The following is a 26581-nucleotide window of genomic DNA, read 5'->3' on the forward strand; positions in this document are numbered from 1 at the left end:
CATGGACACTTCTCTATCCAGCCCTGAGTATTATTGGCAAACGATATAACTATAATCCACAAAGTGACTCTGTGCTTGTAAACTGTGTCTTAAAACCCTTTAAGAATAACATTTGAATGATGTGATTTTTAAACATTTAAGTATGGCCACCCACACATGTGGTGTTAGACAGTTCAACTTGTTTTTAACAGGATGCCTTTGAGAGGCATCTACTGTAAGCAAGGGCACAACACAGGGCTCTGCTGTGCGTACGTGCACGCCGATGAAGGCGTGAGGCACAGCGGCCACTGAGAGGGGCAGTCATTGACTGAATGGTCAATGAGTTTAAAGAACTTAAGAAAGAGGAGGAAGGTCGGAAGGGAAGGACTGGACACTGCTTGATGGGCATCAGAATTGTGATTAGTGTTTGTTATACACACCGACTCAGAGCCCAACGACAAACCCAACAAACATTTTACCAGAAATATTTTAATTGTTTAACTTTTCACAGTTGTCATGTAACAATCTGACAGATCCATGATTCCTTCCAAAGATAGGCATGGAAAACGGCATCCCGAAAGACTGCGCTGTTTTCTGTGGGTACACTGGCTTGCTGCTGAGAGCTGTAATCACAGTGCGGTCCCTGCCAGCTCAGGAAGGCTGGGGCTGTCCTGGTGGCTCACATTCTAAACAAACTGCTTAGTGAGAGGTGAGCATGGCTGTGCACAGCACCGATACACCGCCAATAAATACAGTTACTAAAAAACGAAAACCAGATTACGCTGTGACAGAATGTTACAACACCTGTCTATTTTGGCAGAATAGTTCTCAAAATGAACAGAAGCACATTATTTACACGTGTTTTTGTCTTGTGTGTATGTATGTCCAACACTTACATGACTGGTGCTAGCAAAGTCACAGGAAGGTATCAGATCTCCTGGAACTACGGTTATACATGGCTGCAAGCTGCCATGCCACTCAGATGCTGAGGACTGAACTCAGATCCTCTGCAAGGCTCTTCTTAACCACTGAGCCATCTCTCCAGACCCCATTCTTTGACATTTTAAAGCCAACAACATGTAAAGGCACAGATTGAACTGAGTGAAGTTTCTAAGAAAAAGAAAAAGACTCCGGATATTCTATATCTGTCAAAAAGCAGGGGCAGAAACACTGACACAGAGCTTCACAGAGACAGCATCATTTGAGAGTGAATCTAGAAAGTACCGAAGTCAGCACCACTGTCAGGGGATGACAGAGACCAAGACTGTGTCTTGTCCCACTTCCTCTCACGCTTTCTGTTTTTGTGGTTGTTTTATCATTACACTACAAAAGATAAAACAACCTGACTTTGATTCTCAGAGGATCACAGAATGTCTGTCTGCTACAGTCAACTCTTACGGCTGTGTTTCTGCTCCTTTCCTCGGGCTCAAAGCACAGTCAGTAGCTCATTTCATCCTGGAGTTTACCCTGGATCAAGAAACATTGCTCTCTCTAAAAAAACAGAAATATCACAAATCTATTTTGTGAGAATCATTGCAAACATATATAATAAGTTTTAAAAAAATAAATCTCAAAAATGTCACAAATGCCTCCATGCTTCAATTTCAGTATATAAAAAGTACAAGAAGTAATTAAAATTTTAATCCATCGGCATATAAAATCTTATCAAAACATTAAATATAATCCTAAGAAATGTTTCTTTTTAATCACAGTTATAGCTAATTGGGTGTTGCTTAAAAAAAAAACAAAAACAAAAAACAAACCAAAACGAACAAAACTTGAGGCACCAAGGCCATGAGACCAAGGCTGAATGGAGAAGGCTCTGAACCTAAATGTGAAGAAGTGAGTCCCAGATTCACCAGGGCTGCAGTGTTGCCAAGGCTGCTCATGACACTTCTGTCCTGACTCAAACCTAAGTTCTACCATCGATAGCATTCCCAAACCTGTGTTTTAAAGATTATTAGTCTCATGAAAAGTGGTTAGTAAGTTAGAAGTCCTGTGCATGACATCTGCCTTTTAGGAGACCCACACTGCCTGGAGACTGAGGAACCTGGGGAACATGTGACTCTGAGTTAACCAGAGCCAGCATCAGAATTCCTTCAACAGCACTTCCTACTATCACGTGAACCTCACCGTAGAAAGCATTGGTACTGAGGAAACAGGTTGGGGGTTTGGGAGGGATGACAATAATGCAGCCTCTTGAGCCAGCTCCCAGGCATCCAGAGGGGAGTTAGTGCCTGACGAAGGGAAGGGATCAGGTCCCGTTTACTGGTCCTAAAGAACAGGTTTCCACTGTCCCTGTGAAGGTCTTCATCCAGGGCCTGTGGCAACGATGCTTTCAGTCTTCACAGCACCACGGTAAGGCTCTCCTGTGCAAATGAGTTTTTCCTTACTTGCATGGTTTACTTTTCTCTGAAGTGCTTGGGCCCCACCCAGCTGCAATCAGAGCCTGGCCTTTTACTTGCTTTCCGGTTCAGAATGAAGTCAGCTTGCAGGTAGACTCTCAGTCTGCAGGCTAAAGAGCTGCTCTTCCAGGAAGGCACCTCCAAGGCCATACTGCTTTTCGTGTGTGCTGACTTCTTCCGGTGACAGGTGGCTCGCTCCAAGAACAAACTCTGCAAACCTAAGAAAATTTTGTTTTAAAAACAGTCAATTTTGTCACAAAGGTTTATCTGAAAGATGATGTGTGCCTCCCTACTTATCCCCTTTAATTAAATCTGAATTTGTGTCAGCCGAGGATGGCATTTGAACCTGTACAGGGAATAGCTGATGCGATTTACCTGTGGACAGCCGGGGGAAGGTGGAAACGTGGGCAGGTTTACGCATCAGACAGAGGGAATACCGAGCCATTCCCTCACCTCTTCCCTGTTTCTTCTGAGTGTAGTGGGTTCTTCGAGTTCCACTGTCAATGCCTTGCTCGGATCCACACAGACCTAAGACCTTGGCACCTCTCCTGCCACGCCAGAGCCAGGAAGTAGAATTCCCCCAATTCTGGTGTAAGGTGTGACCAAGGGGAATGGTTGCTTCTAGTGGAAAAGTATGCTGCAGACCCTGCATGGTTTTCAAATCACTTCAAACACGAGCCGTGGCCAGGGCGGGACTTACTTTTTAGGAGCCTGGAGTCTGGAGACAGCTAGCCAGGAAGGGAAGTCGGGCCGGCAGCAGGCTTGGCGCAGTTCCTCCAGAGCGCTGGCTGTTTCGGCCTCCGCTTGCTCCCTGTACTCATCATCAGTGAGATACCTCACCACCAGTGCTCGTGTTGCAAACCACTGCCTCACCTTCCTAAAACACAGGACATGTGGCTGTCAGCTTCCTGCTCAGATCAATCCTTATAATATACATAAATACACCTCTTAGATGCCAACAGTAATACTTGCGAACTCCTTGTAGGGAAGCTTGTACTTCCCGCAGTCCTTCTATGACTGAGGGGTAAGGAATGGGCTGGGTGAGCCTACTGTGCTTTTCTCTTCTCTGACCGCCATAGCAATGGCCTAAGGCCTTTGAGAATCAATTTTTAATTGAAAGGTGATTATATTTTTATCAGTGATTTCTAATCAAACGATTAGACAAGAAGACTGACTTCCTGCTTTGCCTGCTGACTTCCTTTGGCAAGCTTTCAATGTGTCCTTTTATGAATACCAACGGGGATGTACAACCCTTACTACAGTGCTAAGAACCTGGAATTGTGGGACAGCACTCCCATCTAGTGGTGGTGCCTCTAATTATCCAGACACGGAGAGGAGGCGATGTACAGGATCCGCTGAGGAAAAGAACTCGAATTAGTCCTTCCTTGGCTACATACACATCAAGAACCCAGAGACTGGATGTTGTTTTTCTGGTCAGGAAAGAGATAAGTTATCATAAAACTAGAGCAATCTGTACTTTAGAAATTAAGGATGCTAATAAAGACATATTGTGATAAGGTTCCAAGTAACATTTGTGCAACATTCATACATTCATCAGTGAATCTTAAAATTGTGTGCAGTTGACTTCAAATATATATATATATATATATATACACACACACACACACACACACACACACACACACACACAAACTGGATTGAAGAACCAGTGACGCTGCTTCTTTTTCCTCTTCTGAACAACTAGCCAGGTCTCCTACAGGGAAAACCTAGGCTCTGACCCAGAACACTGGAGCATAACCCAGCTTGAGGGTGTCCCCACTGCCTGAACTCGGCCAATCCCTTCCTGGTTCCACCTCACTGAGTCACATGGACAGGACAGCAGAATCCTTGCGTCATTAGTCACTGAGCAGATGAGACGACGTAGTTACACAGACTGCTCAGTATCCTCATCAGAAGCACGGCTCCTATAGATTATTAACATACACATACACAGCTCTTTGCAAGCTAGACAGTGTGATCCAAAAGTCAAGACATCCCTTCTCTGGTCTGTGTCTCTCAGGTGAATTTTTTATTTTTTATTAGATTAACCGCCAACATTTACACTGCAAGAATTACATCTGCGCTCCAGTCTACATTTACAGATTTCCTTGATTATCAAATCTGAAAGCAGAATCCACATCTTCGAATAGCAACAATCTGCTCCTGCTCGTTTTAAATGCTGCCCTTGTAATGGGAGTGCAGTGCAGACTTTCCCATAGTCCTATTGGCCACCCACTGCCTTGCTCCTGCTGGGGTCCAAACTTTCGGGTTTATATCTTCTGTCTGGACGGGAGTCAGAGAACAAATGGAAATGCACAACGTTAAAGCCCCACGCGCAGAACCAGGCTGGATTTCTCAGTGAGCCCATCCAGTGCGGCCAGAGCACACCTCACGCACTGTATTGACAGCACTATTGCCTGATGATGGCTTTCCATGGCCTTTCTCTGTCAGGAAAGCACTCCACATTTGTTCAAGACCATGCTGGGTCATTACTTAAGAATTAACCCAATGATATCTCTTCAAGCAAGTCCTTCCTGGATTAACATGTTAGTACTGGAGCGAGCTGTTTTCATACTTAACAGATACATTAAGGTTGGCACTGGAAAGATGACTCTGTGGCTAAGAATGCCGACTGCTCTCCAGGGGACTGCAGTGTAGGTCTCAGCACCCATGTCAGGTGGCTCTCGACTGCCTGTAACTGCAGCCGCACAGGACCTGACGCCCTCTTCTGGCCACTCTGAGTACCCACAAACATATGGCAGACACTCTCTCTCTCTCTCTCTCTCTCTTTTCTTTTGAAAGGCAGCTGATATATAATTGCACACCCACATCTCTACAATATACGTCAGAAAGAGCAGGACAATCTCCATCTGTGTACCTGACACAGACGTATAGACTAAGGAAACACACAACAGTACTGGGTCAGCAGAGGTTACCTTATTGCTCTTTCTGTATTTTCATGAGGCTAAAGCCTTCATTTAAAACCTAAAACAAAGCGAGCCTTTGATAAAAATGAACTGACTAACTCCTTCCAATCATCCAGGATACATTTCCTCCTAATTCTTATCTTGTGAGTACAATTAAATCTATTATATCGATATTGGCTCCAATGAAAAGAAATAAAGATATAATAAAGGTAGAAATGTTATGCAACCCAGGGCCCAAGCAACTCTGTCAGTGATTTTAGTGAGCTCTAACCTCAGGGTGATTGGTGTTGTAACTCAAGGGAGACGGAGAAAATGCTTACAGTTCTTTTTCCGCCTGTTCTTGTAAAGTGAAACCTCCAGACTAAACATAATTACTTGGCTGGGCAGTGGTGGTGCACACCTCTGATCCCAGCGCTCAGGAGGCAGAGGCAGGTGGATCTCTGAGTTTGAGGCTATCCTGGTCTACAAAGTGAGTTCCAGAACAGCCAAGGCTACATAGAGAAATTCTGTCTTGAAAACCAACCAAACAAACAAAAAACCAAAACCAAACAAATAAAAAACAAAGACAAAAACAAATTCCCAAAACCAAAAAAACCCATAATTACTTGTAAAGATGTAACCAAAAGTATCTCTTAAAACAATAAATTAAACCAGAACTCAACATGTCAGATTTGCTAGCCATAGAAAAAGGATACCCACCACCTCAGACAGCTGAATGCTCTCAGTAGATAGTGCCGAGTCCAGGAGAGCAGGAGCAGGATCATAACAGCATAGGCAAACTGAGAGATGGCCATACCAGTGTAGACAAGAACGAGGGAGAGGAACCTCAGTGCCCACATCAGAAGGTCTCTGCTCCCCTCATCAGCAGGAGGCCCGCGACTGTAACAGGCGGAAAAGCTACAAAGTCCGACAACCAAGACATAGCCTAGAGACACAGAAGAAGGGCAACTGGTTAAACCTGAGCTTGAAAACTGAGGTGGAAAACCTGACAGTACCACTTAACTTTGACTTCAAAAATTAAGAAAACGAACAAAATGTTTCCTTTATTCAATGATTTTTGAAAAAAGTATCTACAGCTTATTAGTTCCTGACTTGAGCTCACCGGCTGGCTTTTAAAGACAAATCATTATTGTTATCGTTCTCTGTGTGTTCATGTACAAGTGGTAAGGCCAGATGAAGACGTCAGGCACCCCAGAACTGGCTTACAGGCAGTTGTAAGCTAACCAATCCAGGTGCTGGGAGCTAAACTCGAGGCCTCTGAAAGAGCAGCAAGAACCCTAAATCACTGAGCTATCTGTCCAGCCTGACAGGCGCTTTGATTAAAAGTAAGCCAAAGGATAGCATACTTCGCTTATAAACCCTGTATATAATTTTTAATTCTCACAAAAGGAGAATGCAATGTTACCAGGACCAGTCAGTCACCCTTTGCCAGCCATGCCCGTCCATCGTTACATGTGATACTTTGTTTCCAGTGCTCCCAGATCGAAAGTGTAGTCACTTCTGATTTCCACCCTAAGTGCTCAATTTGTTTCTAAGCAAATCTGAAATTCAGTTTCTTATTTACAGTAGATACTGAAGAGGGATATGTTAAATTTAAAGTGGGCCCCACATCAATCTGGAACTTTCACAGGATGTCTTACTCGGCTTCTCCAGCACACCTCTGTGATGAAAGAAGCTATGATGGGGCTATTTCTCTTGTCTGGCCTCAGCGGAAGAGGATGTACCTAATCCTGTAGAGACATGTGGGGGGTGAGGGGAACCCTCTTAGAGGCAAAGGGGAGAGGGAGGGGTGAAGGACTCTGGGAGGGGGAAACCAGGATGGGGGGCAACATTTGGAATGTAAATAAATAATTACTTTTAAAAAGTTATATGTAGGGGTTGGGGATTTAGCTCAGTGGTAGAGCGCTTGCCTAGGAAGCGCAAGGCCCTGGGTTCGGTCCCCAGCTCCGGAAAAAAGAACCAAAAAAAAAAAAGTTATATGTAATAAAACTCAACTGCACTGGGGCGAGGGAGAATTATGATGGATTGGGAGCAGAAGGCTCAGCATAGCGTCCAGGTTATATAGTCAGCCAGCACAGGTAACTTGAAACCTATGACCTGGGCATAGGTGATTCTATGCAATTATTAATCTTTAACATCCAAGAGTGCGGTTAAGGATAGACTCAGTGTTCAACACATGCTGAGTATACACAGTATACACGAGGCCCTGAGTCCAACCCCCAGCACTAATAACAATGAGTAATAGTTATTTGGCTACATAGTAAAATGATCTTATTTTTCAGACACACAGTAAAGAACTTATAGGACGATTCCATGTTACGAGTACATTATAAATATTTACTATAACAGGAAAATAGGCTAAAAAGAAAGTGTTCGAGAATGAAGTGCTTTTGTTTTAATAACGTTACCCTTAATATGTGAAATCTGATGTTAATGGGTCTGCAATTCCCATGATTTCCTGACAAAATGAAAGAAACTATAACATAAAACAAGGAAATTAAATGGTATTTTTAATCCACTCTGTTTCTGGAAAGTCCGGTTTCGTTAGTAATAATTTTCCACTTTTTATACAGAATACATAAAGAAAGAAATTTGAGAGATGAGGAGAGCCAGCTTTTAAAGGACCTTTTATATTGCAGCTTAGATGGACTTAAGATTCAGCCACAATTCTCGAGTATTTTTACTCTTTTGATGATTTGTACAGAAAAATTAGAACGGTTATAAAGGAAAGTAGTGTAAAATGAGATCTAAACAAATTCAAACACCAACTATGGTAATGAAATAAAATATTATTCTAATAGCGCCTTTCCTTAAATCAAATGCAAATGTGTGCGGTCAGGAGCCCCTGCTTGCACTTCTCAGCCTGGCCGATGGACAGGAAGTTCCTGTGTGTTTACCTACCTAATACATATATTCTGTTTCCACACCACAGCCACTTCAGATTTTCCATCAACTGGCACAAAACATAAACTGAAGCAAACCAACAACCAATCATTAGCGCCCCAAATGTGCTATACTGTGTGTGGAAGAAAATAAACGACACAATATACATATTCATTCACTTTCATAAAAACAGAAGCAAGCAAACATATACACTCTCTGTGCTTGAAAGGTCTACGTCAAGCCTAAACCAAGTGCTTATCTAAACCAGAGTCTCACTGTTCTAGGGAGGTCCTTGGAGGAGGAGAGCCACGTTCACACAAGAGCTTAATGGTAGGCTCAGGCCTCACCGCTAGAGTCTACATGGAGACAAGACCCTAGGTGGCTATCGGGGACACTGAAGTTGGAGAGTTCTACCAAAAAGGACATCGTTATCTCAAAACAACGCTGCTACTTAGAGTTGGAATCAGAGTAACCTTAAAGTTGAATTAATATTTATTTATTCTTTGGAGCATTATTTTATTGAAGGTATAGAGAAGGGACTACAAGAACAAAAAGCCCAGATGTAGTACCACTAGAATATAAAGCCCCAGGGACTCAGGGTCATTCTGCCTAGATACATTTCACAAAACAGTTCTGAAAATGTCACCAAACTTAATGTAATCCTATATATTGCTAATAAGTAAAAAGTGACTTTTCAGAAACAGACACATTTTAAGGTCAGTTTATATAGCAGAGGAGCATAATTGAATTAGGTAATTTTTCATATCCGTAAAATCTTGGCTCCCGTTTTGCATCCAGTTTTGCATATAAGAGACCTACCTTCGGGATGTGTTTCTTAGTCATCAGAAGGACAAAGACCAGAGTCATTAGAATACCTAACACGGTACCCGAAGAGTAATAGAAAACAGGGCTTCTGTCGAGACAGAGAAAAAAGCCACATAAATATCAAACAGCATTTTCAGCAATAAACACTGAAAAAGGTTCATAAAGCTCAATGTGGCAACAGTAGCCAGTACGGAATATTAAGAAAGAAAAGCTCAAATCACATCTCATATAGTTAAAATTGAAATCAGCACTTGAAAGTTTCAGTAAATGACTATTATGGAATGTCAAGTTGTCTTCTGTAGTCAAAATGCCATCCAATAGTACCGTGTACTTGTCACATGTCAGGCACTTGCCTGAGAGCTTCACATGAACTCCCAGATACCCACGGCTAAATGTTTCAGATAAGATATTAAGAGGTTAAAGCGCTCTCATGTGAGCCGGGAGGAGTCAGGGCAGCAGCTCCTCAGCACGTAGGGCCTGAATTCCGAGCTTCCCTCTTCCTGCTGCACATCCATCATGCAGTCAGAAAAGCAGACAGGTAACACTACACATACCTGACCACGCCATAGGAAAAGCTCAAAAGTGAACAATGATAAGAATGATGCAGAAATATTGGTATTAAGTAGCCTGGGCAAATTAAAAAGTAAATATTGAGAAGAGAGTGGTTTTTATAGGATAAGTTACAAGAAACAAAGTATCAGGGTAACGTGTTTATCCAGGAAGCAAGTATTTGTCATAGCCAATATCCTACACCAGAGCCACCAAGCTAGGAGGCAAATTAATTCAATCGACAGCTAGCACTGGTGTCAGAGCACATGGGCACAAACACCGGCACTCTGGAGAACAAGTCAGTGGCAATGGCTACGGGTTCTGTAACCAAGAAATAATAGCAATAAGGTAAGTTCACCTATGCGTATATATGTAAAATAATGTAAACAAAAGTGCAAATAAGTACCATGCACTTATCTGTCACAGAGTTACCACTGTCTCTAAAGTTGATTCAAATGCTACCTCCAGACCTGTCAGTTGTAAATCCTAGAAGAACCACAAACGCAGAGCAATGTGCAGATATTTAGCACAGAGTCACAAGCAACCTATAGACTTTTACATCAGAATTTAAATTTAAATCACTACAAATATAACAAAGGGCACTTACTGGCTCAAGGTCTTTGCATAAAAGAAAAGGAAAATGCCTGTCGCAAACACAAGGAAGAGTCTGAAATCCACAACTGGAAAATAGAAAAAACAAACACAACCAATGCTTTGTGTCAGTATATAAAGTTGCAGAAAGAATAGGGACGTCGACTCATCAAATGTCTAGCAACTATGATGAAGACAGACTTACCATTTCGATTCACGCTTACTGCATAGGTAAGTAAACTCCCAACAGGCTTTACAGAGAAGCACACAGTCTCTCCGTATGGACTGAAGACTATGGTCACCTCCTTAGCCTCCTCTGCTGTCCAAAAGTTGTGAGTCACACATTTGAGAAAAGATAGAATGGTTTCTGTGTGCTGGCAAGTATGTCTTCCTGTGATATACACAATACTGAGCAGGCCCGGGCTGGTAACCGTCACCTACAAAACAGGAATGGATCAATCCAGGAAGATTCAAAACCTTCCCCTTGGCACCTCAAGACACAAGTAGAGGAGTAAGAAGCCAGAGTTGGCTGAGGAAAATACCACAGTGCACAGGACTGGGCTGTGGTCCCCAGTGGCTGGGACGTCACGGACCTGCGTCCAGCTCACAGTGAGTGAGTGCATGGTTTGCCAGGTGTGGTGGTGCATGTGCCTGCAGTCCCAACTCTTGGAAGTCTGAGTCAATGGATTGCAAGTCTGAGGTCACACAGTTAGCAACACGGAGGTGTTAGAGACCCTGGCTGAGCAGCCGTAAGTGTGAGCACCTGACTGAAGGAGTGTTTACAGAGCATGGGACACCTGCAGGCTGCAGAGTCATCTGGTGCAGAGAGGAGCGCTGCTGGCTGGACCCGAGCAGCTGGAAGTGTGTGCAATCCAGGGCACAGATACTTCATCCTAACAGACAGTGAGTGTGCCTACCAGTGCTGACACACACGTGGGTGGCTTTTGAGAAAAGAGCTGGGCCACGATAGTTTCTACTTTTTTTTTTCTTTTTCTTTATGACCTCAATCTTAGTTTTTACATTTCTTTAAATTGAAAATATTTTTTTTCTGACCCAATATATTCTGATCATGGTTTCTCCTCCCCTAACTTCTCCCACATCCTCTCCACCTACCCAAATCCACACCCTTTTTTCCTCTCGTTAGAAAACAGGCATCTGCAAAAAATAAGTAATAATAACTAACTAAAAAAAAGAAAGACAGAAAAAGTGCCCCAAGAAAAAGCTCACAAAATACAATCAGATGCAGAGACATAAATTCACATAAAAACACAGAGCTGGAGACCATGACATAGAAGCAAAAGACCTGTAAAAAATTTTAAAAACTCCAAAAATACCACTGGCTTTGTTTTGCATTGCCCACCGACTGCTGGACATGGCCTGCCCTTAAGTGTGCTTTGCACATCTGGTAACCCTTCATTGGAGAGAACTAACTTCTCCTCTGTGACGTTATCAACTGGAGACAGCTTCTCAGCTGGACATGGGGGCCTGTGTTCACTTCGCTTCCCCTGTGCAGGCCCTGTGTGTGCCGCCTCAGTCTGTGAGTGCATCAATACTGCTGTGGCTAGAAGCCCTTGCTTCCATGGCGCCTTTTATCCCATGTGGGCCTTACAATCTTTCCGCCTCCTGTTCTGCCTCCTCAGAGGATGTTTTCCCCAATTTTAAAGTAGATTACTTCTATCTTAAAGAAGTAGAAGGAGCATCAGGCAAGAAGAAAGCTGGGAAGCAGGTGCTGGAGTTATGAACTCGTTTGTTGAACGCAGAATGAATGAATGAATGAATGAATGAATGAATGAATGAATGAATGGAGAAATGTGAGGTATGAAGGACTGCAGCTTTCATGTCCCAAGAGCTCCTGGAGAAAAGGTACAAGATACAGGCAAGGTAGCACAAGAAACCACATAAGCCTCAAACATCTTATTTTCTAGGAAGAGTATGGGCTGACAGCATATAGCACTCCTTCCCCAGCCAACCTTTAGGTGATTCCCATTTCTGAAGTCTGAAGTGTCCCATTCTCAGTGAGAGCTGCTTGTCGCTTTTAATTACTCCCTTAGATCATGTGCTCAGAGGTTCTCAGCCTTCAAGGACTGCCTGCTTTTGTGTGTCAACTTGACACACTAGAGACATCAGAGAGGGAGAAGCCTCAGCTTAGGAAATGCCTCCGTGAGATCCAGCTGTAAAGCATTTTCTAAATTAGTGATCAATGGGGGAGGGCCCAGTGTATTGTGGGTGGTGCCATCTCTGGGTGGTGGTCTTGGATTCTATAAAAAAGCAGGATGAGCAAGCCAAGTAAGCAGCACTCCTCCATCAGCTCCTGCCTCCAGGTTCCTGCCCTGTTTGAGTTCCTGTGGACAGCAATTATGAAGTATAAACTGAATAAACAAGCCCTTTCCTCCCAACTTGCCTTTTGGTCATAGTATTTCAACACAGTAATAGTAACTTTAACCAAGACATTTCCTAATGATGCTACCCTTAAATATAGTTCCTCATGTTATGGTAACTCCCAGCCATAAAATTATTTTTGTTGCTACTTCATAACTGTAATTTTGCTGTCATGAATAGTAATGTAAATATCTGTGTTTTCTGAAGTTCTTAGGCGACCCCTGAAGGGGTTACAACAAGTGACTTAGATGGCATATTGATTTGGAATGGTCAGGAGAGGGCCTGAGTAGATATAAAAAGGAATTAATGTCCTCTCCCACATAAGTCCACCTTGAGCCAGCGCATGCCCATCAAATTAGCTTTTATCTTGATAAATTCACTTGATAAATAAAGCCATATAAAATGTATTTTTAAATCCCGGAGTGGTACATTTTAATTCCATATTTTTAAGTCATGATAAAAAAGCAGGTCCTAACCTGCACAGTTGACCACATATATGTCCACTCTATTTGTGAATGTTGATTGTAGCAATAGCAGTCTGACACAGAAGTTTTAATTAAGTCCGTTTCCTTCAGAGATTTACATCTTGGAACTGAAAGATAAAAAATAAAAGGGTTACCTAAATATTTAGTTTTCCAAAATCTTTTTTTTAATGTGCTCAAAGGGAGATTTTCATAGTTTTTAGTATTTCATGACCAGAAATTCTACATGGTGATTATGGTCCTTTGCTCTTCCCCATCTAGCAGGTGTCTACTGAAAACGTCCCATTCAGAGTCAACACTGTTACGTCACCTACTGAGCAGCACACGTGCACGGATGTTTTGTGCTAAACATGTTTCGTCCTAAAGTAATGGCAAGAGCTAAGGGAAGCTTCCTAGGAAAGAAACTCGAGCAGAAGACTCAAGGAAAGCTGCAAGCATAAGACAGTGTCAGGACTAACAGATGACAAGTGTGCACAGTGTTAAGATGAGCAAAGCCATCGTGGCTCCACTGAGGGACATCTGGACAGCTGCAGCTCAAGGTAAACCAGCTAGACCCTTCCTCATAAGGAATCCGCACTTCACCGTGAGAACAGAGCACAGAAGGGCTTCAGGTAAGTATAAGGGACTTGGTAGGAAACAGATGACATTCAAAAGGGCTCAACGAAGCTGCCTAGCAAAGTGTGGGCAGAACAAGCACCAATTACCAGGCAGGGGCACAACACGATGAGGCTTCTATCAACTCCAGGTCCCACAGTACGAAGAGGACCCAATGACTTAGGCTATAAACTGAGGACGGAAGAAGAATAGATTCAAGAGCTCCCAGGAAGACAAATCAACACGCTCTGGAGCTTCGGCGGATGCAGGAGATGAAGGTATCTGGTGAATGAGGAGATGGTGAGGCACTTACCCAGATCCAAGTGCTGATGTAGAAGTCAGTTTGTGAGAATAATGGGAGATGGGTCCAATTCTGCAAAGATGCCCATCCCTCCAGTTTTCACTGGTGGTTCTAAAGACGATGGACAGGTTTGCAGCCAAGAAGACATTTGACTGGAGCAGGATATGGGTATGTAAATACTAGTGTGTACACAAACAACATTAATGTAGTATTTAGCGATGCAATGGGGGAGGGGCAGGTCCTCTACTACAGCTTAATAGGATAAATGTTACAAGACTTAATATGTAACAAAGACTTAAAAATAAGATTCATCTTTCTTCTCAGACTGCTGCCGGGTTTGAATTTGAACTAAGTTCTTTGGAACCCAAGATAGTGTGTCAAACAGGAAATACCACTCAGGAATAGGAAGCAGGAGCTCGGAGTACTCACAGGTCCATAGAGAAACGAGCCCTTTGCCCTATTCAAAGCACAGGAAGGAAATCTGTAGACGACCCTGAATTGAAGTTAGGGCAAACTGTTATAACCAAGTCAGGGAAAGACAAAGTAACCAGGAGCTACTAGTTGGTCAGTATACCCACTTGGAGATTAGGGTTGAGAAAGCTCAACAAGTACCTGCCCTGGCCTGAAATATCCTTTGTGACAGGCTGAAGTGAGGACAGGTGCAGTCCCTCCTTGAAACAGCTGTACTAAAGTGACAGTTCAGTTATATAATGACCCAGGATGTTCTATTGTGACAGATGAGTCCCTTTGTTCTTCCTCTTCACATAGTGACGAGATGTGTACACTTTAAATTCATCAACAGTCTGAACCGAAAGTACAAGAATCTAGGTCGGGAGGCAGATTGCAAAGCAGTAAGAGAACCCTTGAGAAACTCATCATTAAACATGGGATACCAAAAATTAACCACGCATTCCTGCATGGTATGCCTATACACAAGAACCCAAAGAAGACAGCATAACCAGTGCCATGAACACATGAGACAGCCACATTGGAGGCATTCTTGGGTACAACTGAGACGCACGCAGCTCGAGGCCAAGGGCAGCTTGCTGAAAGGAACGGTCTTAGGGATGTCTGATACAAGCAGTTAGCTATAGAAAAGAAAGAGGTCAAAGAATGCAATGTAAAACCAGGAAGTACTTGAGCAGCTGTGAGAATACAATGAAACGCCTTGGAAGCCCTACCTGTTGAGCCACAGAGGAGAGAATGGAAGGTATCAGGCCTGGCCTTCCCACATCGCAAGCTCTTTAACACAGCCCCAGAACTTTGTACAAATCCTCATTGGCAGTCTAGCACTAGGAGCGCTTCATGCTAGGAGGGCTTTTCTCAGATGCTGCCAAGGGTTCTCCCTGTAACTCTCCTAAGCCCCACTATTTAAGGGCTGAACTCCCACATAAAACTTTGTGTCCGTGCTCGGCAGAAGCATCTTTTTGTGAGGACTGAAAACAAAGGCTATCGACAAAGGAAGGCTTTTCACAGGCCGTTTTCTAAGTCACTGGGTACCTGTAGCTCCTAAAAGCAGGATGGTGCCCGTGAATACAGTGCCATAGCACGGATCTGGGAACAAATGCTTCTGTTAATGCAAGTCACGTCTGTTTGGCACCTAAGATTCCTCTAACGGCCTTCTAGGTGGTCTCCCTTCTTCCAGAAATAGCCCCACTATTCCCTCCACAACCATTCTTCTGAACGGGAACGCAGATCTTTTGAAAACTTCACTTGGGGTCCGTTGCATTCCTCTAATCACTTCTGTCACCAAGACACAATCTACCCTCCTTTAGACAGGCCCAAGCACCTCTATGACTTCTTCTTCCTCTCTCTTGCGATGGCTCCTGCCAGACCAACCCACCAACCCACCTCAAAGGACCAGCTTACTCCTGCCTCAGGTCTCCCTGTACTGCAGTTTCCTCGCCCCAGATGCTGTGAAGGCTCACATCTGTCAATGGCTGGGATGTTTGTCTACCCTTCTCTGGAGGGCCTGGTCTGAGCCGTGCCTGAGCATGCACACCCAGGTACGCCTCTCTACTTTCTGCTGACTGCACAGGATCCACCTTACGCATGCACTTCTTATCTTACTTTCTATGGCGTTACTAAATCCCGAAGCGTTCAAAATGCCTGTCACTGTCGTGTGTGTTGCAATCTGAGAGGATTGGAGGATTACCTGAGCAAGCACTGCCCAGCCAGAGAAAATACAACCAATTTCCCTGAAGAATTGCCAGCACAAGAGGAGGTGCACTGAGCCCTGCCTTGAAACCTCCCCTGCGGTTCCCTCTGTGTTCAGCCTGTCCCATGCCATCCATCCAGAGCCTAGGAAGCAAGGGAGCTAAGTGTCAGGGCATAGGCTACACCCCTCTTCCCTCTTATCACCAGTGTACCCTAAACTAGAGAGTAACGCTGGCTACACTTAATAGCCTCTGGCTAAGGACTATCTTTCTTGTTCCTCCCAGTTAAGGAGGCCAAAAAGTGGCACAAATCTTGGTTTGGACATCAATGGGTATATAAGGCACTTCCTGGTTAGAACTTGTTCTGGATTTCCCCTGTCTTCAACAGATTAAGGAACATGCAGATGGGATTAATTACTTACCTCACTAAAGGCCTCAAGTCAGGTTTGTGTGAACCAATGGGACAGATCCCTCGGTTCACTTTAAATATCATGCGGCTTATAAAATTCAGCTAATGTAGTGTGGGGACTACAGTGGTATCCCCACCCCTACTTCTGTGGCTTTATTTTCTACTATCTCATTTACTTTGGGTCGACCATGATCCAAATTATTAAAGTATAAACTTCCGGAAATAAATGATTCATAAGCCTCAAGTAGCTGTTGAGCATACTGTCCTATTGCTGTATTATTACTCACTGTGAATCCTTAGCTGTCCTGCTTCCGTGTGGGAGAGAGGACACAGAAGGGACATAGGAGCTCTGCTGTACACGTCTTTAAAAACGCCTCGCATTCCCTGCTTGGTTAAGAAGCAAATGACTCCTTTAATGCTTTCCTTATTATTAGCTTCTTAATGCCTCAGTATAGTTAGCTTTAAAAGTTTAGTCAGACATATTCAGTCAAAACCTGAGGAGCAGGCAGTACTTAAGGCTACTTCTCGTGTCTTCTGAACTGAAAACCACAAGCACTTCTCAAGCAGAGAGTAAACTACTTCCCATATACAAAAAAAGTACTTCATCGGCATTCCTCCCGGGAACCTAGCCTTCCAGTCTGCACCCCGGGAAAACAGTCCGCTAATGCAGCGAGAACTGGAACACATGAGACATGACAGAGCACTGCAGCGGTCCTCACTGAACCACTCCTTTTCCTTGTGGGAGTTCAAGTACGATGAATGGGTCCAGATGGAGTATTTTTCTTGGTATTTTGTTAGATTCACATTTTTCAAAGCTGTAAACTAGATAAGGTAACATCTCTCTTGTACCAGCACCAGTTTGCTGTTTTTAACCTAAATATAACACTTGATTTTTATTTCTCCAGTATCTCGAGAAGGGAACCGAAATTAGCACATCCTAACGCACATACACAGGTCTGACTCTACGTTCAGCAGACATTTTCTCTGCCGCAGAGGAACTCCAGGCCGTGACTCTGAGATGACCTCTTGCTGGAGTGGAAACATGGGAAGCCATTTCCCATGGATCTGACCTGCTGCTTTCAAATTCAGGGTCATGCTTGATTTGTCCTTTCTCTTCCTCAGACAACTACCTGTTTCCTATGACAAGTATCTGCCTTTTCTACAAATAGGGTAGCAGAGGGCTGGCCTCAAAATGGTGGCTCTTCAAGCCATGGCAGCGGGTCCATGCCCAAAGCACATTCTCAGAGTTGGAAAGGGTCTTTGGCATCATCAGAGGCAACCCCTGACCCCATGCTATCGCAGCTCCTACTCTGTGGTAGAAAGGACCACAGTCTTCCATTACACTCAGTTTCACTTGCTGAGGATACAAGCTTTTGGGCTCAACCAAGGTCTGAAAATATTAAGTAAAACATCTCTCAAAGTAGAAATATGCAAGTTCAAATCATTTTTTCCAAAATATTTAATTATAACTGAATTTTAATAATTGTCTAGCTCTTGTTCTGACTTATAAATCTCTTGCTCTGATATATAATATGCACACCACACACACACACACACACACACACACACACACACACACAGGAAATGTACGGCTTTCAGGCAGTCACCTGCAGTGCTTTTTTAAAAAAAAATACATTTCCTGTGAGTGTGAACATTTATTGTCCAACTGTCTCATCACAAGCTCCTTGTAAAACCACAGCTTTCACAGTAACAGCAGTTCTTAGGCCTAGCTGATCACCGAACACTACAGGACAGTGACCCCTTCCTACCTGCATTTAAGGAATATCTGGAATGGCAAGGCAGAAGTTGCCATTTTTCTCAGCTGTAAACTGCAATTTTATCATCACTTGGGTATCTTACACATCTCAGAGAGAAAAGTCCTGGTGAACATTTACACGTGTCTTTAACACAACTGAGGACTATTGAGCGAGGTGCACCAGCACAGGCCTGTAAACACTTCCCCTGGGTGGGTGGAGGCAGGATTGTTGAACAGTCAAGGCCAGCCTCGTCTATATAGAAAGCTCCAAGCCAGCTAGGACCATAACGTGACCCATTTCAATAGCAGTAAAACTGGAAAAACTGGGTTCCTTGAAGCAAATAAAAGGAGAGGAAAATATTGAAATCTCATTTTACTGATGAGAAAACTCTGGTCTATAAAGAATACCTGCCTATCGATAGAGAATATGCCTCCATATGTTAAATCCAACAACTGCCCAACAGCCCAAGGCTCTAAATGCATCCCTACAACAATGCATCTCTTCTACTAGTCTGCTGTCATGCCCAGGCGTCCTCCTCCTCAAATGGTTTTATATTTTCCCAAGTACCTATCATAGTCACTGCTAAGTCTTTGCTTTGTAGCATGTAAAATGGACATATATGGATAGTCAGTATAAGACACTCCACTTCGAGCAATTCAGCCCTGCATAGCACAGAATAGTTACCAACACATTCCTGTCCAACGAGAAGGTGACCACAGTCTCCTACGGTATAACTCGCTGCAAGGTATGTGAGAAGCTAATAACTGCTCACTGAACATCCATTCTCTGTTTCAGTCTTGGACACCCTACTGGGTTTGTTGGTGTCCGGAGATTATCCAATTAAGTTTTTATCTTGACAGTCTCCATTGAGTCTATGAGTGACCCATGTAATGAAGACTACACACAAGTGATCTTTTAAAGGATATGATGAATGGTAGAAATAAATGTGAAACTCCTGGAGACTGCGTTTTGCAGTTACAACTTTCTAAGCCAGAATCTTAAGCCCTCCAAGCAGTCTGAGCAGCTCCCAGAGGCTTCCTAAGCACCGGGTTCTATACTGAGGCAGCAACAGTATTTTGCATATGACCAGATACCCAAGTCACAGCAGCCAATCAGAAACAGAATCCCAGTTTCATTCTGAAGCTTTTATCTATCCTTCATGAGATTACTGGAGACGGATAATGTAAGGTTTCACACACAATCTGCAGCCAAGTGGCCAACTGTGCGGGTGTCCAGTGGTGTGATCCTGAACAAATCAAATCCTGAAGCATCCGGATGCCCACAGACAGGGGCGGGACCTGGCCGCGCCCACGCGTGACCCTGCGGCCCCGAAGGGAGGCCACCCGCCCGGAGCCGAGGTTACCTGACATTGCCGCCTCCTCCTGGGGCACCGCACCCGCTGGCAGCGTGGCCAGGGGCGGCAGCCAAAGCACCAGCCACCACGACCCGGGGGGCATCACGGCCAGTGTAACGGAAGTGGCGCAGCGGACCCTGGGCGGGAAAACGGAGGTAAGAGTAGCGGGGGCGGAGCCGGCCTCGGCCCCGCCCTTCCGCGGTCCTCCGCGCGACTCGCCCAGTGGCCTCCAGGGGGCACTCACTTGCTTTCCTGCTTCCTGCTCCAGCGCCCGCGTGCAGAGTTGGCGGGCAGTTTAAAACAGAGGCAGGGCTCTCAGAGTTCTGGTGCCAGCCACCCAAAAAGGCAGGCCTTTCACAAGCAGCCTCTCAGAAATAAGACCAGCAAACCCCACTTAAATAAAAGCCTGGCTTGTTTGTTTGTCCCTCCCCTTTCTCCCTTTTCTATAAAATAGCAAAAAATTGGGAAGTTTGATGCTTAAATAAATTGTATCTAAGCTCATGAACACAGTACCTTTCAAAAAGCAAAAGGGTTCACTATTAATAAAGGGTCACTTTAAAAGAGATCTGGAGAGATGGTTCAGTGCTTAAGAGCACTTATTGCTCTTCCAGAGGACCCATGTTTTAGTTCCCAGCATCTACGTGGCAGCAGCCCCAACCATATTGCAACTATAGTTTCAGGGGATCCACTGTCCTCTTCTGACTTCTGCAGGCATATGGTACACAGACATATCCACAAGCTAAGCACCCATACACTTCAATTAAAAGATAAACCTTCTTTTAAAAACGAGGTTGTATTTCAAAAAATTCAAAGATGCAGTGAGTGTTCTAAGCATAACCAGCCTGGCAGAGATGGCAATACTCTGAAGCCAGCCTACTGAAACAGAAGTATCCGAGAAACTGGAATGCCCCACAGGAAACCACCCTGGAAGAGGAGACAGCCGCCACCAACCACAAAAGCATATTCTCTCCTAGAAAGAGACTCACAGAATACTGACAATCAAGATAGTTCTATGTTACAAACAAGCCTTCTTTGGTCTCTGGAAACCTTTCAATGTGACTTACTATTCTATACATGAAACAGGAAAGAAGGGTGTGGTGGCAGTGGACTGTAATCCCACCATTTGAGAGATAGTTAATCATGGGTCAAGGCGAGCCTCAGTGGCATACGGAATCCAAAGCTAGTCTGGCTACACGAGATCTTATTTAACTTTCCTCTGAGCACACGAAGCTAGAATAAGAATTGTGTTCCTTTCGCTAATTCCTCCAGTCTTTCACTAACAGCAATAAGTTCAATGTAATAGAAATCATTTTTTTTAATGGCCCAGCTTCAATTTTTCTTAAAGGTTTAAATAGGAAAGAATGTCTGAATTCTCTAAAGGAGGTTTTTAACCAAATGCCCCATATATATGTATACCTACTATGTGGCTGTAAAAGCTCAGAATTTTCTCTTTAAGAAATTACTAGGGGATGATTTTAAAAACAAACCATCATTATTTGAATCCTTCTTTTATCCATTTTCCCTGGGTCCCTTCAGTATACAACTTTTTGACCCAATTTTGTTCAATCTGGTTTGGTTAATTTGGGATAGTGCTAAGGAAAGCAACGGAAAGAAACACATGACCAAATGACTATTTACTTTCTCACAGCTGTCTCCAGTAGACAGAGAACAAGCAGAGATGTACTGTTTACAGGGCTTCTCTAAAAAACAAAACCACCTAATTACTAAATTGGTAGATGAATTTAGTAGGTTGTTTTCTTTTTTTGTGTAATTTAGGAATATATCAACCAATTGTTCTATTTATTACACAGCATGAACAAATACAAAATCAAGACAAGCATTTTCCAGATCTTGTTGACAAGCCTAATTGGAAAACAGAGAGGCAGGACCAGGAGTAAAGAGACCAGGAGTTAAGAGACCAGCTAGGCCTCATGGAGACCTGACTCAAACAGAAATAAGCAGGGCTGGTAGCACACATCAAGCTCTGGACATCACAAGTGCACACACACATACATACGTAAAAAAAAAAAATCCCCCATCTCCAACGGCTCATTCTAATCTGTCTGGGTATTTATTAAAGGTAATAAACTTGCCTTTATTACAAGTTTCTGCAAACTAGAAAATTCAGAGATCTATTCCAATTACCTTCTAAACCAAACTACTCCAAATACTAGTTACATTGCCTCTCAGCCCTGGGCTTGAGGCTTCTAAAGTTCACAGAATGCTTTGACTAGTTCTCCAATCTTTGGATAAATTTAATCATTCACATGAATCCAAACAGAAGGTGCAGTAACGTCTGAATGGCACACTCTTCCCTTTCTACTCATTTCCTTCCAGCCTGTGTTGTCTCTGCTCAATCCCAACAAGTCTTCTCATCCTTGCTATAGGATCTCTCAGAACGGACAACAAAGACTTGCGGACCCTTCTCTTGGGAAAGGCGCTTTGAACTTCCCTCGAAATTCTTTCACTTCTGTTCTCCACAGGTCTTCTCTGAATCCGGAGACGGAGGCTGCGACGATGTGCTGACCGCTTGGCACTGGGGTTCAGGGCTAGCGTTTTCATGACTTTTATTAGTGTTTCTGGTTGTAGGACTTCTGAATCAGCGGATGTGTCCTCTTCATTTTCGTCTGAGGGGTTTCTGGGTCCACAGCTGAGTCAACTTTCTCTGATGGCTTCTCCATGGTGGTGGGCAGAAGACCCAAAAACTATCTCAGAACAAAACTGCTTAGTGTTTGAAAAGCCCTAAACCCAAGCCCCAACTAGTAGAGATGAAGTGAGTCTTGTAGGTTGTCTCGAAAGGTAAAAATATAAATTGACAATAAATATTTAATATCCCTGGCTATGGCAGCTACTTTCGGTTGTCAATTGACTACATTGGAAATTAATTAAAATCCAAATGGCTGTGTACACTTATGAGGACTTTTTCTTAAATCATTTGAAGTGGGAAGACATATTTCTACTCCAGATCTTTCAAGGTGAGAAGATCCACTTTGATCTGGGCCACACCCTTGACTTTAAGGTATATAAAAGACATAGAAGAAGGAAGCTTGTTTTTTTGTTTGTTTGTTTGTTTGTTTTTTGTTTTTTGCTTTTTACCTGACTCCTCTTGCTAAGTCCATTCCTTTACTGTTATTAGAGCTTACCTGAAGACCAACTGAGACATCCATCCCCATAGACTGAATAACTTCTGGATTCTTGGACCTCCCATTAATAAACAGCAATTGTTGAACTAGACGCCACCTAGTGAGCCATTCTGTCAATTGTATTCCTCTAGAGAACCCTGACTAATACAGATTTTTGGTACCAGAAATGGTTATAAAGCAACAAAAGCAAGTATATAAGGATGAACATAAATTTTTTAAGTATCTGAAATAAGCTTTCCAATTTGCTAACATCTATAGTTACCAAAGCATCTCCAGTTATCGATGCTTCTCCTAGTGGCTTGGAGAATAACTGAAATCCCATGGTGTAAGCTATTTACAAACTTGAGGAGACAAACACATTTGATTATCCTGATTCACCAATTATGAGAGGCAACGGATTTGGTGACTTTGTATATACAACTTTTGGCAGTGAAGATGCTGGTTGGCTACCCCTAACATCTCTGGATAAACAGACAAAGGACATAAATACACTTCATGATAAAGTTAAGCAACTTCTACCTTACCAGAGTATGGACTGTGACAACAGTGAACTGGTGGGAAAGATGATCAGTTCGAGAGGTGTGTAAATAGTCTAAAGGTTTCTAAGTGTAGCCTGGGAAAGAATCTTCTCTCCAGAAACAACAGATCTCAAATGCAAAACCCTTAGTTTAAGATGGGCTGAATTATAGCAATAACTCAATTCCAGACCTTGGAGAGCATCATCCATTAAAGTGGGGCATTAACTGGTAAAGAATGGGATCCTGTAACGTGGGATGGAAATGTGTGGGAGGACTTTGGACCCTCAGATTTTTAGGGGTTTATATCACTTGAGGAAGCGGATGATGTACTCCCACCTCCACCACTGAAGCATTGCCTTTTCTGCTGTTGACTGGGGAAATTAATCCTCCACTGTCTGCTAAACAAGCAGTGACTTTCCTTGAAGAAAATGCCAGCCAAGACAATATTGATGTCCCTTGGGAACTCACCTTTAGACTTAAGCCAGACATAACTAGACTTAAGGCAAAGTAGGCTTCTAGAGGGGAAGTAGAAGGTAGTTCTTGAGGAAGTGCTCTATACTACCAAAGGGCTTAATGATTTGCCAAGTCGTTCACAAGTCTGGGGAATATGTGTGGGAATGGATTTTAAGGCTGTGGGATAATGGTGGAAGGAATGTAAAACTGGGTTGGGCTGAGTTTATTGATATGAGTGGAGATTGTAGGTTTAATATGGAAGCGTGTACAGTTTTTAAAAAGTGTCAAAAGTTTGTTCAAATGGTTGGCTCGAGCCAGTGCCAAAAGATGGCCTACTGAAAAGGAATTGGAAATGTCTGACTCCTTTTGGCTTACTGAAGAGATTCGAAGGCCCTGGGAAATTGTGATGGTACTGTGGGTACGCTGTGCAAATCCTAATCTTTCTCAATGGGAAGGCCCATAAGGTATGCAATTCATTGATGTTATAAGACAAAAGATGCTGAGAGGGGCGCATTAGGAGCATTTTGTCGTCATTCTATTCCTTATGCCAGACCTTAGAGTTGGAGACACCGTTGGTCAGTTGGATGATGTAAACGCGGTGGGTTTAACCGGGCTCCAATATAGCAGGGGCCATGTGGCAGCACCGAATTGCCGAAGTCAAAGTGATCATAGTTATATTGTAATGGGCAGCATAGAAAAAGAGCTACCCATAATGCCCTGACCTATAATGGTCAGCGCAGGCAGAATAAGTTTTACGGTATGTTCATGAGTTGTATGGACATCTGGTATTGTTTAATCAGTCCTGGTGTTTTCAGGTAAGAAATAGGTAAGCATACTGCACTTTTGTTTAATCTACTTAGGTAGGAAAAAAACCTCAAACAAATAAAAGAAAGGTTACATTGGATTGTGGCAAAAGGGACTCTCAGCCTGTTGAACCAATTTTCAGAATTCAGTCGGTTTGCAAACCCAGAACTCCTTGAATAAAGTTGCAACTAGGTTGCCCTGAGGAAGGACCTTGATACACTACCTGAGAGTTTTACTGTTAACTTTTCCCAGTCCTTTCCTAGAGGGAACTATGGTCTTTTCCAAGAGTAACTGTACACTGGAGGGTCTAATGGATACTGGTTCTGAATTGATGCTCATTCTTCTAGGAGACCCCAAGAAACATTGTGGCCCTCCAGTTAAAGTAAGTGCTTATGGAGGGCAGGTGATTAATGGGGTTTCGGCAGTAGGTCCAGTGGGTCCTTGAACTCATCCTGTGATTATTTTTCCAGTCCTAGAATGCATAATTGAAGTAGATGGAGTTGGCAGAATTCCCCCAGGGGTTCCCTGACTGGTGGAGTCAGGGCTATTATGGTTGGAAAGGCTAAACAGAAATCTTTAGAAGTTATACCTGCCAGGAAAAATAGTGAATGACAAAGTGTCACATCTCTGGAGGAAATGCTTGGTAGAGGAAAGTACTAATAAATACCAGCCAAGGCCACACTAACAGTTGCAGAAATATACATGATTATTTTGTCTTATTTTATTAAAATGTGTTTGTACAGATATTTGTGGGTTTCGTCTATTTCTTTAACATGTGATACAGCATCAATTAAGAGAACATCAGTGGTTATCATATATAAGTTTGACATACTAAAACAATGTACCTCAAAAGATATAGCCACCAATTCTTTTTTTTATCTTTATTAACTTGAGTATTTCAAGTTAATAAAGATAAAAAAATGTAACTTATTTACATTTCAATTGTTATTCCCTTTCCTGGTTTCCGGGCCAACATCCCCCTAATCCCTCCCCCTCCCCTTCTCTCTGGGTGTTCCCCTCCCCACCCTCCCCCCATTACTGTCCTCCCCCCAACAATCACGTTCACTGGGGGTTCAGTCTTAGCAGGACCAAGGGCTTCCCCTTCCACTGGTGCCCTTACTAGGCTATTCATTGCTATCTATGAGGTTGGAGTCCAGGGTCAGTCCATGTATAGTCTTTGGGTAGTGGCTTAGTCCCTGGAAGCTCTGGTTGCTTGGCATTATTGTTCATATGGGGTCTCGAGCCCCTTCAAGCTCTTCCAGTCCTTTCTCTGATTCCTTCAATGGGGGTCCCGTTCTCAGTTCAGTGGTTTATAGCCACCAATTCTAAATTTGTGTGTGTGTGTGTGTGTGTGTGTGTGTGTGTGTGTGTGTGTTTGTACCAGGGATATTACATGTATAACATCATGTTAGGTGTAATGATGAGCTGGTATTCCACATTGCAATTGTATGTGGAATAGTTCTATCATGTTAGGCGCAATTGATCTTTTTTTTTTTGGAAATTAATTATGACATAATGATGTGGTTGTGTGTCAAGCTGACAAGATGTGGACTTATGATAGCTGTTCTTGGTTATCAACTTGACTATGTCCAGGGTTAACTGGGTACATCTGTGAAGGATTTTTTCTTAATTAATTATTTGAAGTGGGAAGACCCACTTCTAATCCAGATCGTTTGAGGTGAGAATATAACGTATTAATCCAGATCTTTTGTGATGGGAAAATACACCTTTTATCTGGGTCACAAGTTCTCTTGGCAGCCTTTAAAGAGTACATGAAAGGAGGAAGTTTTGCTTTCTTTCCTTGCTCTCCATGGCAAGTCCACTCTTTACTGGCATTAAATTGTAACTTCTTCTGGATTCCCGTGTATACTAAAGACAAGCTGAGACAGCAAGCCTCATGGACTGAACAATTACTGCATTTTTAAACCATTACTTCCTTAAATGTATTTATTTTTTAAGCTTTGTTTCTTCATTTAAGATTTATGTATTTTATTATACATATATGAATGTTTTGCTTGCCTATGTGTCTGTGTACCACTAGCATGCCACGTCAGAGAAGGCAATGGATACTA

General features: G+C 43.1%; 1 protein-coding gene and 1 pseudogene across 3 annotated transcripts; both read right to left on the reverse strand.

Annotated features, from left to right (window-relative positions):
* Positions 1-448: 448 nt before the first annotated feature.
* Positions 449-19802, reverse strand: Nemp2 (nuclear envelope integral membrane protein 2). Of its 3 annotated transcripts, none has more exons than NM_001134642.1 (9): positions 19601-19709; positions 13015-13130; positions 10365-10596; positions 10176-10248; positions 9014-9107; positions 8213-8327; positions 6011-6236; positions 3085-3261; positions 449-2602 (listed from the first exon to the last, which is right to left on the reverse strand). In NM_001134642.1, exons 1-9 carry the CDS (start codon positions 19692-19694, stop codon positions 2464-2466), a joined length of 1266 nt encoding a protein of 421 aa, NP_001128114.1. In that variant the 5' UTR covers positions 19695-19709; the 3' UTR covers positions 449-2463. The 3 variants fall into 3 exon arrangements, with proteins under 3 accessions (NP_001128114.1, XP_038940060.1, XP_038940061.1); XM_039084132.2 differs by having other exon boundaries at positions 2460-2932; positions 19601-19802; XM_039084133.2 differs by lacking the exons at positions 449-2602; positions 3085-3261; positions 8213-8327 and having other exon boundaries at positions 6017-6236; positions 19601-19802.
* A 2108-nt stretch (positions 19803-21910) lies between these two features.
* On the reverse strand, positions 21911-22585 carry LOC134480288 (developmental pluripotency-associated protein 3-like; annotated as a pseudogene).
* Between the last annotated feature and the right edge of the window lie 3996 nt (positions 22586-26581).

The sequence above is a fragment of the Rattus norvegicus genome, chromosome 9 (genome assembly GCF_036323735.1).
Source record: "Rattus norvegicus strain BN/NHsdMcwi chromosome 9, GRCr8, whole genome shotgun sequence".
NCBI lineage: Eukaryota > Metazoa > Chordata > Mammalia > Rodentia > Muridae > Rattus > Rattus norvegicus.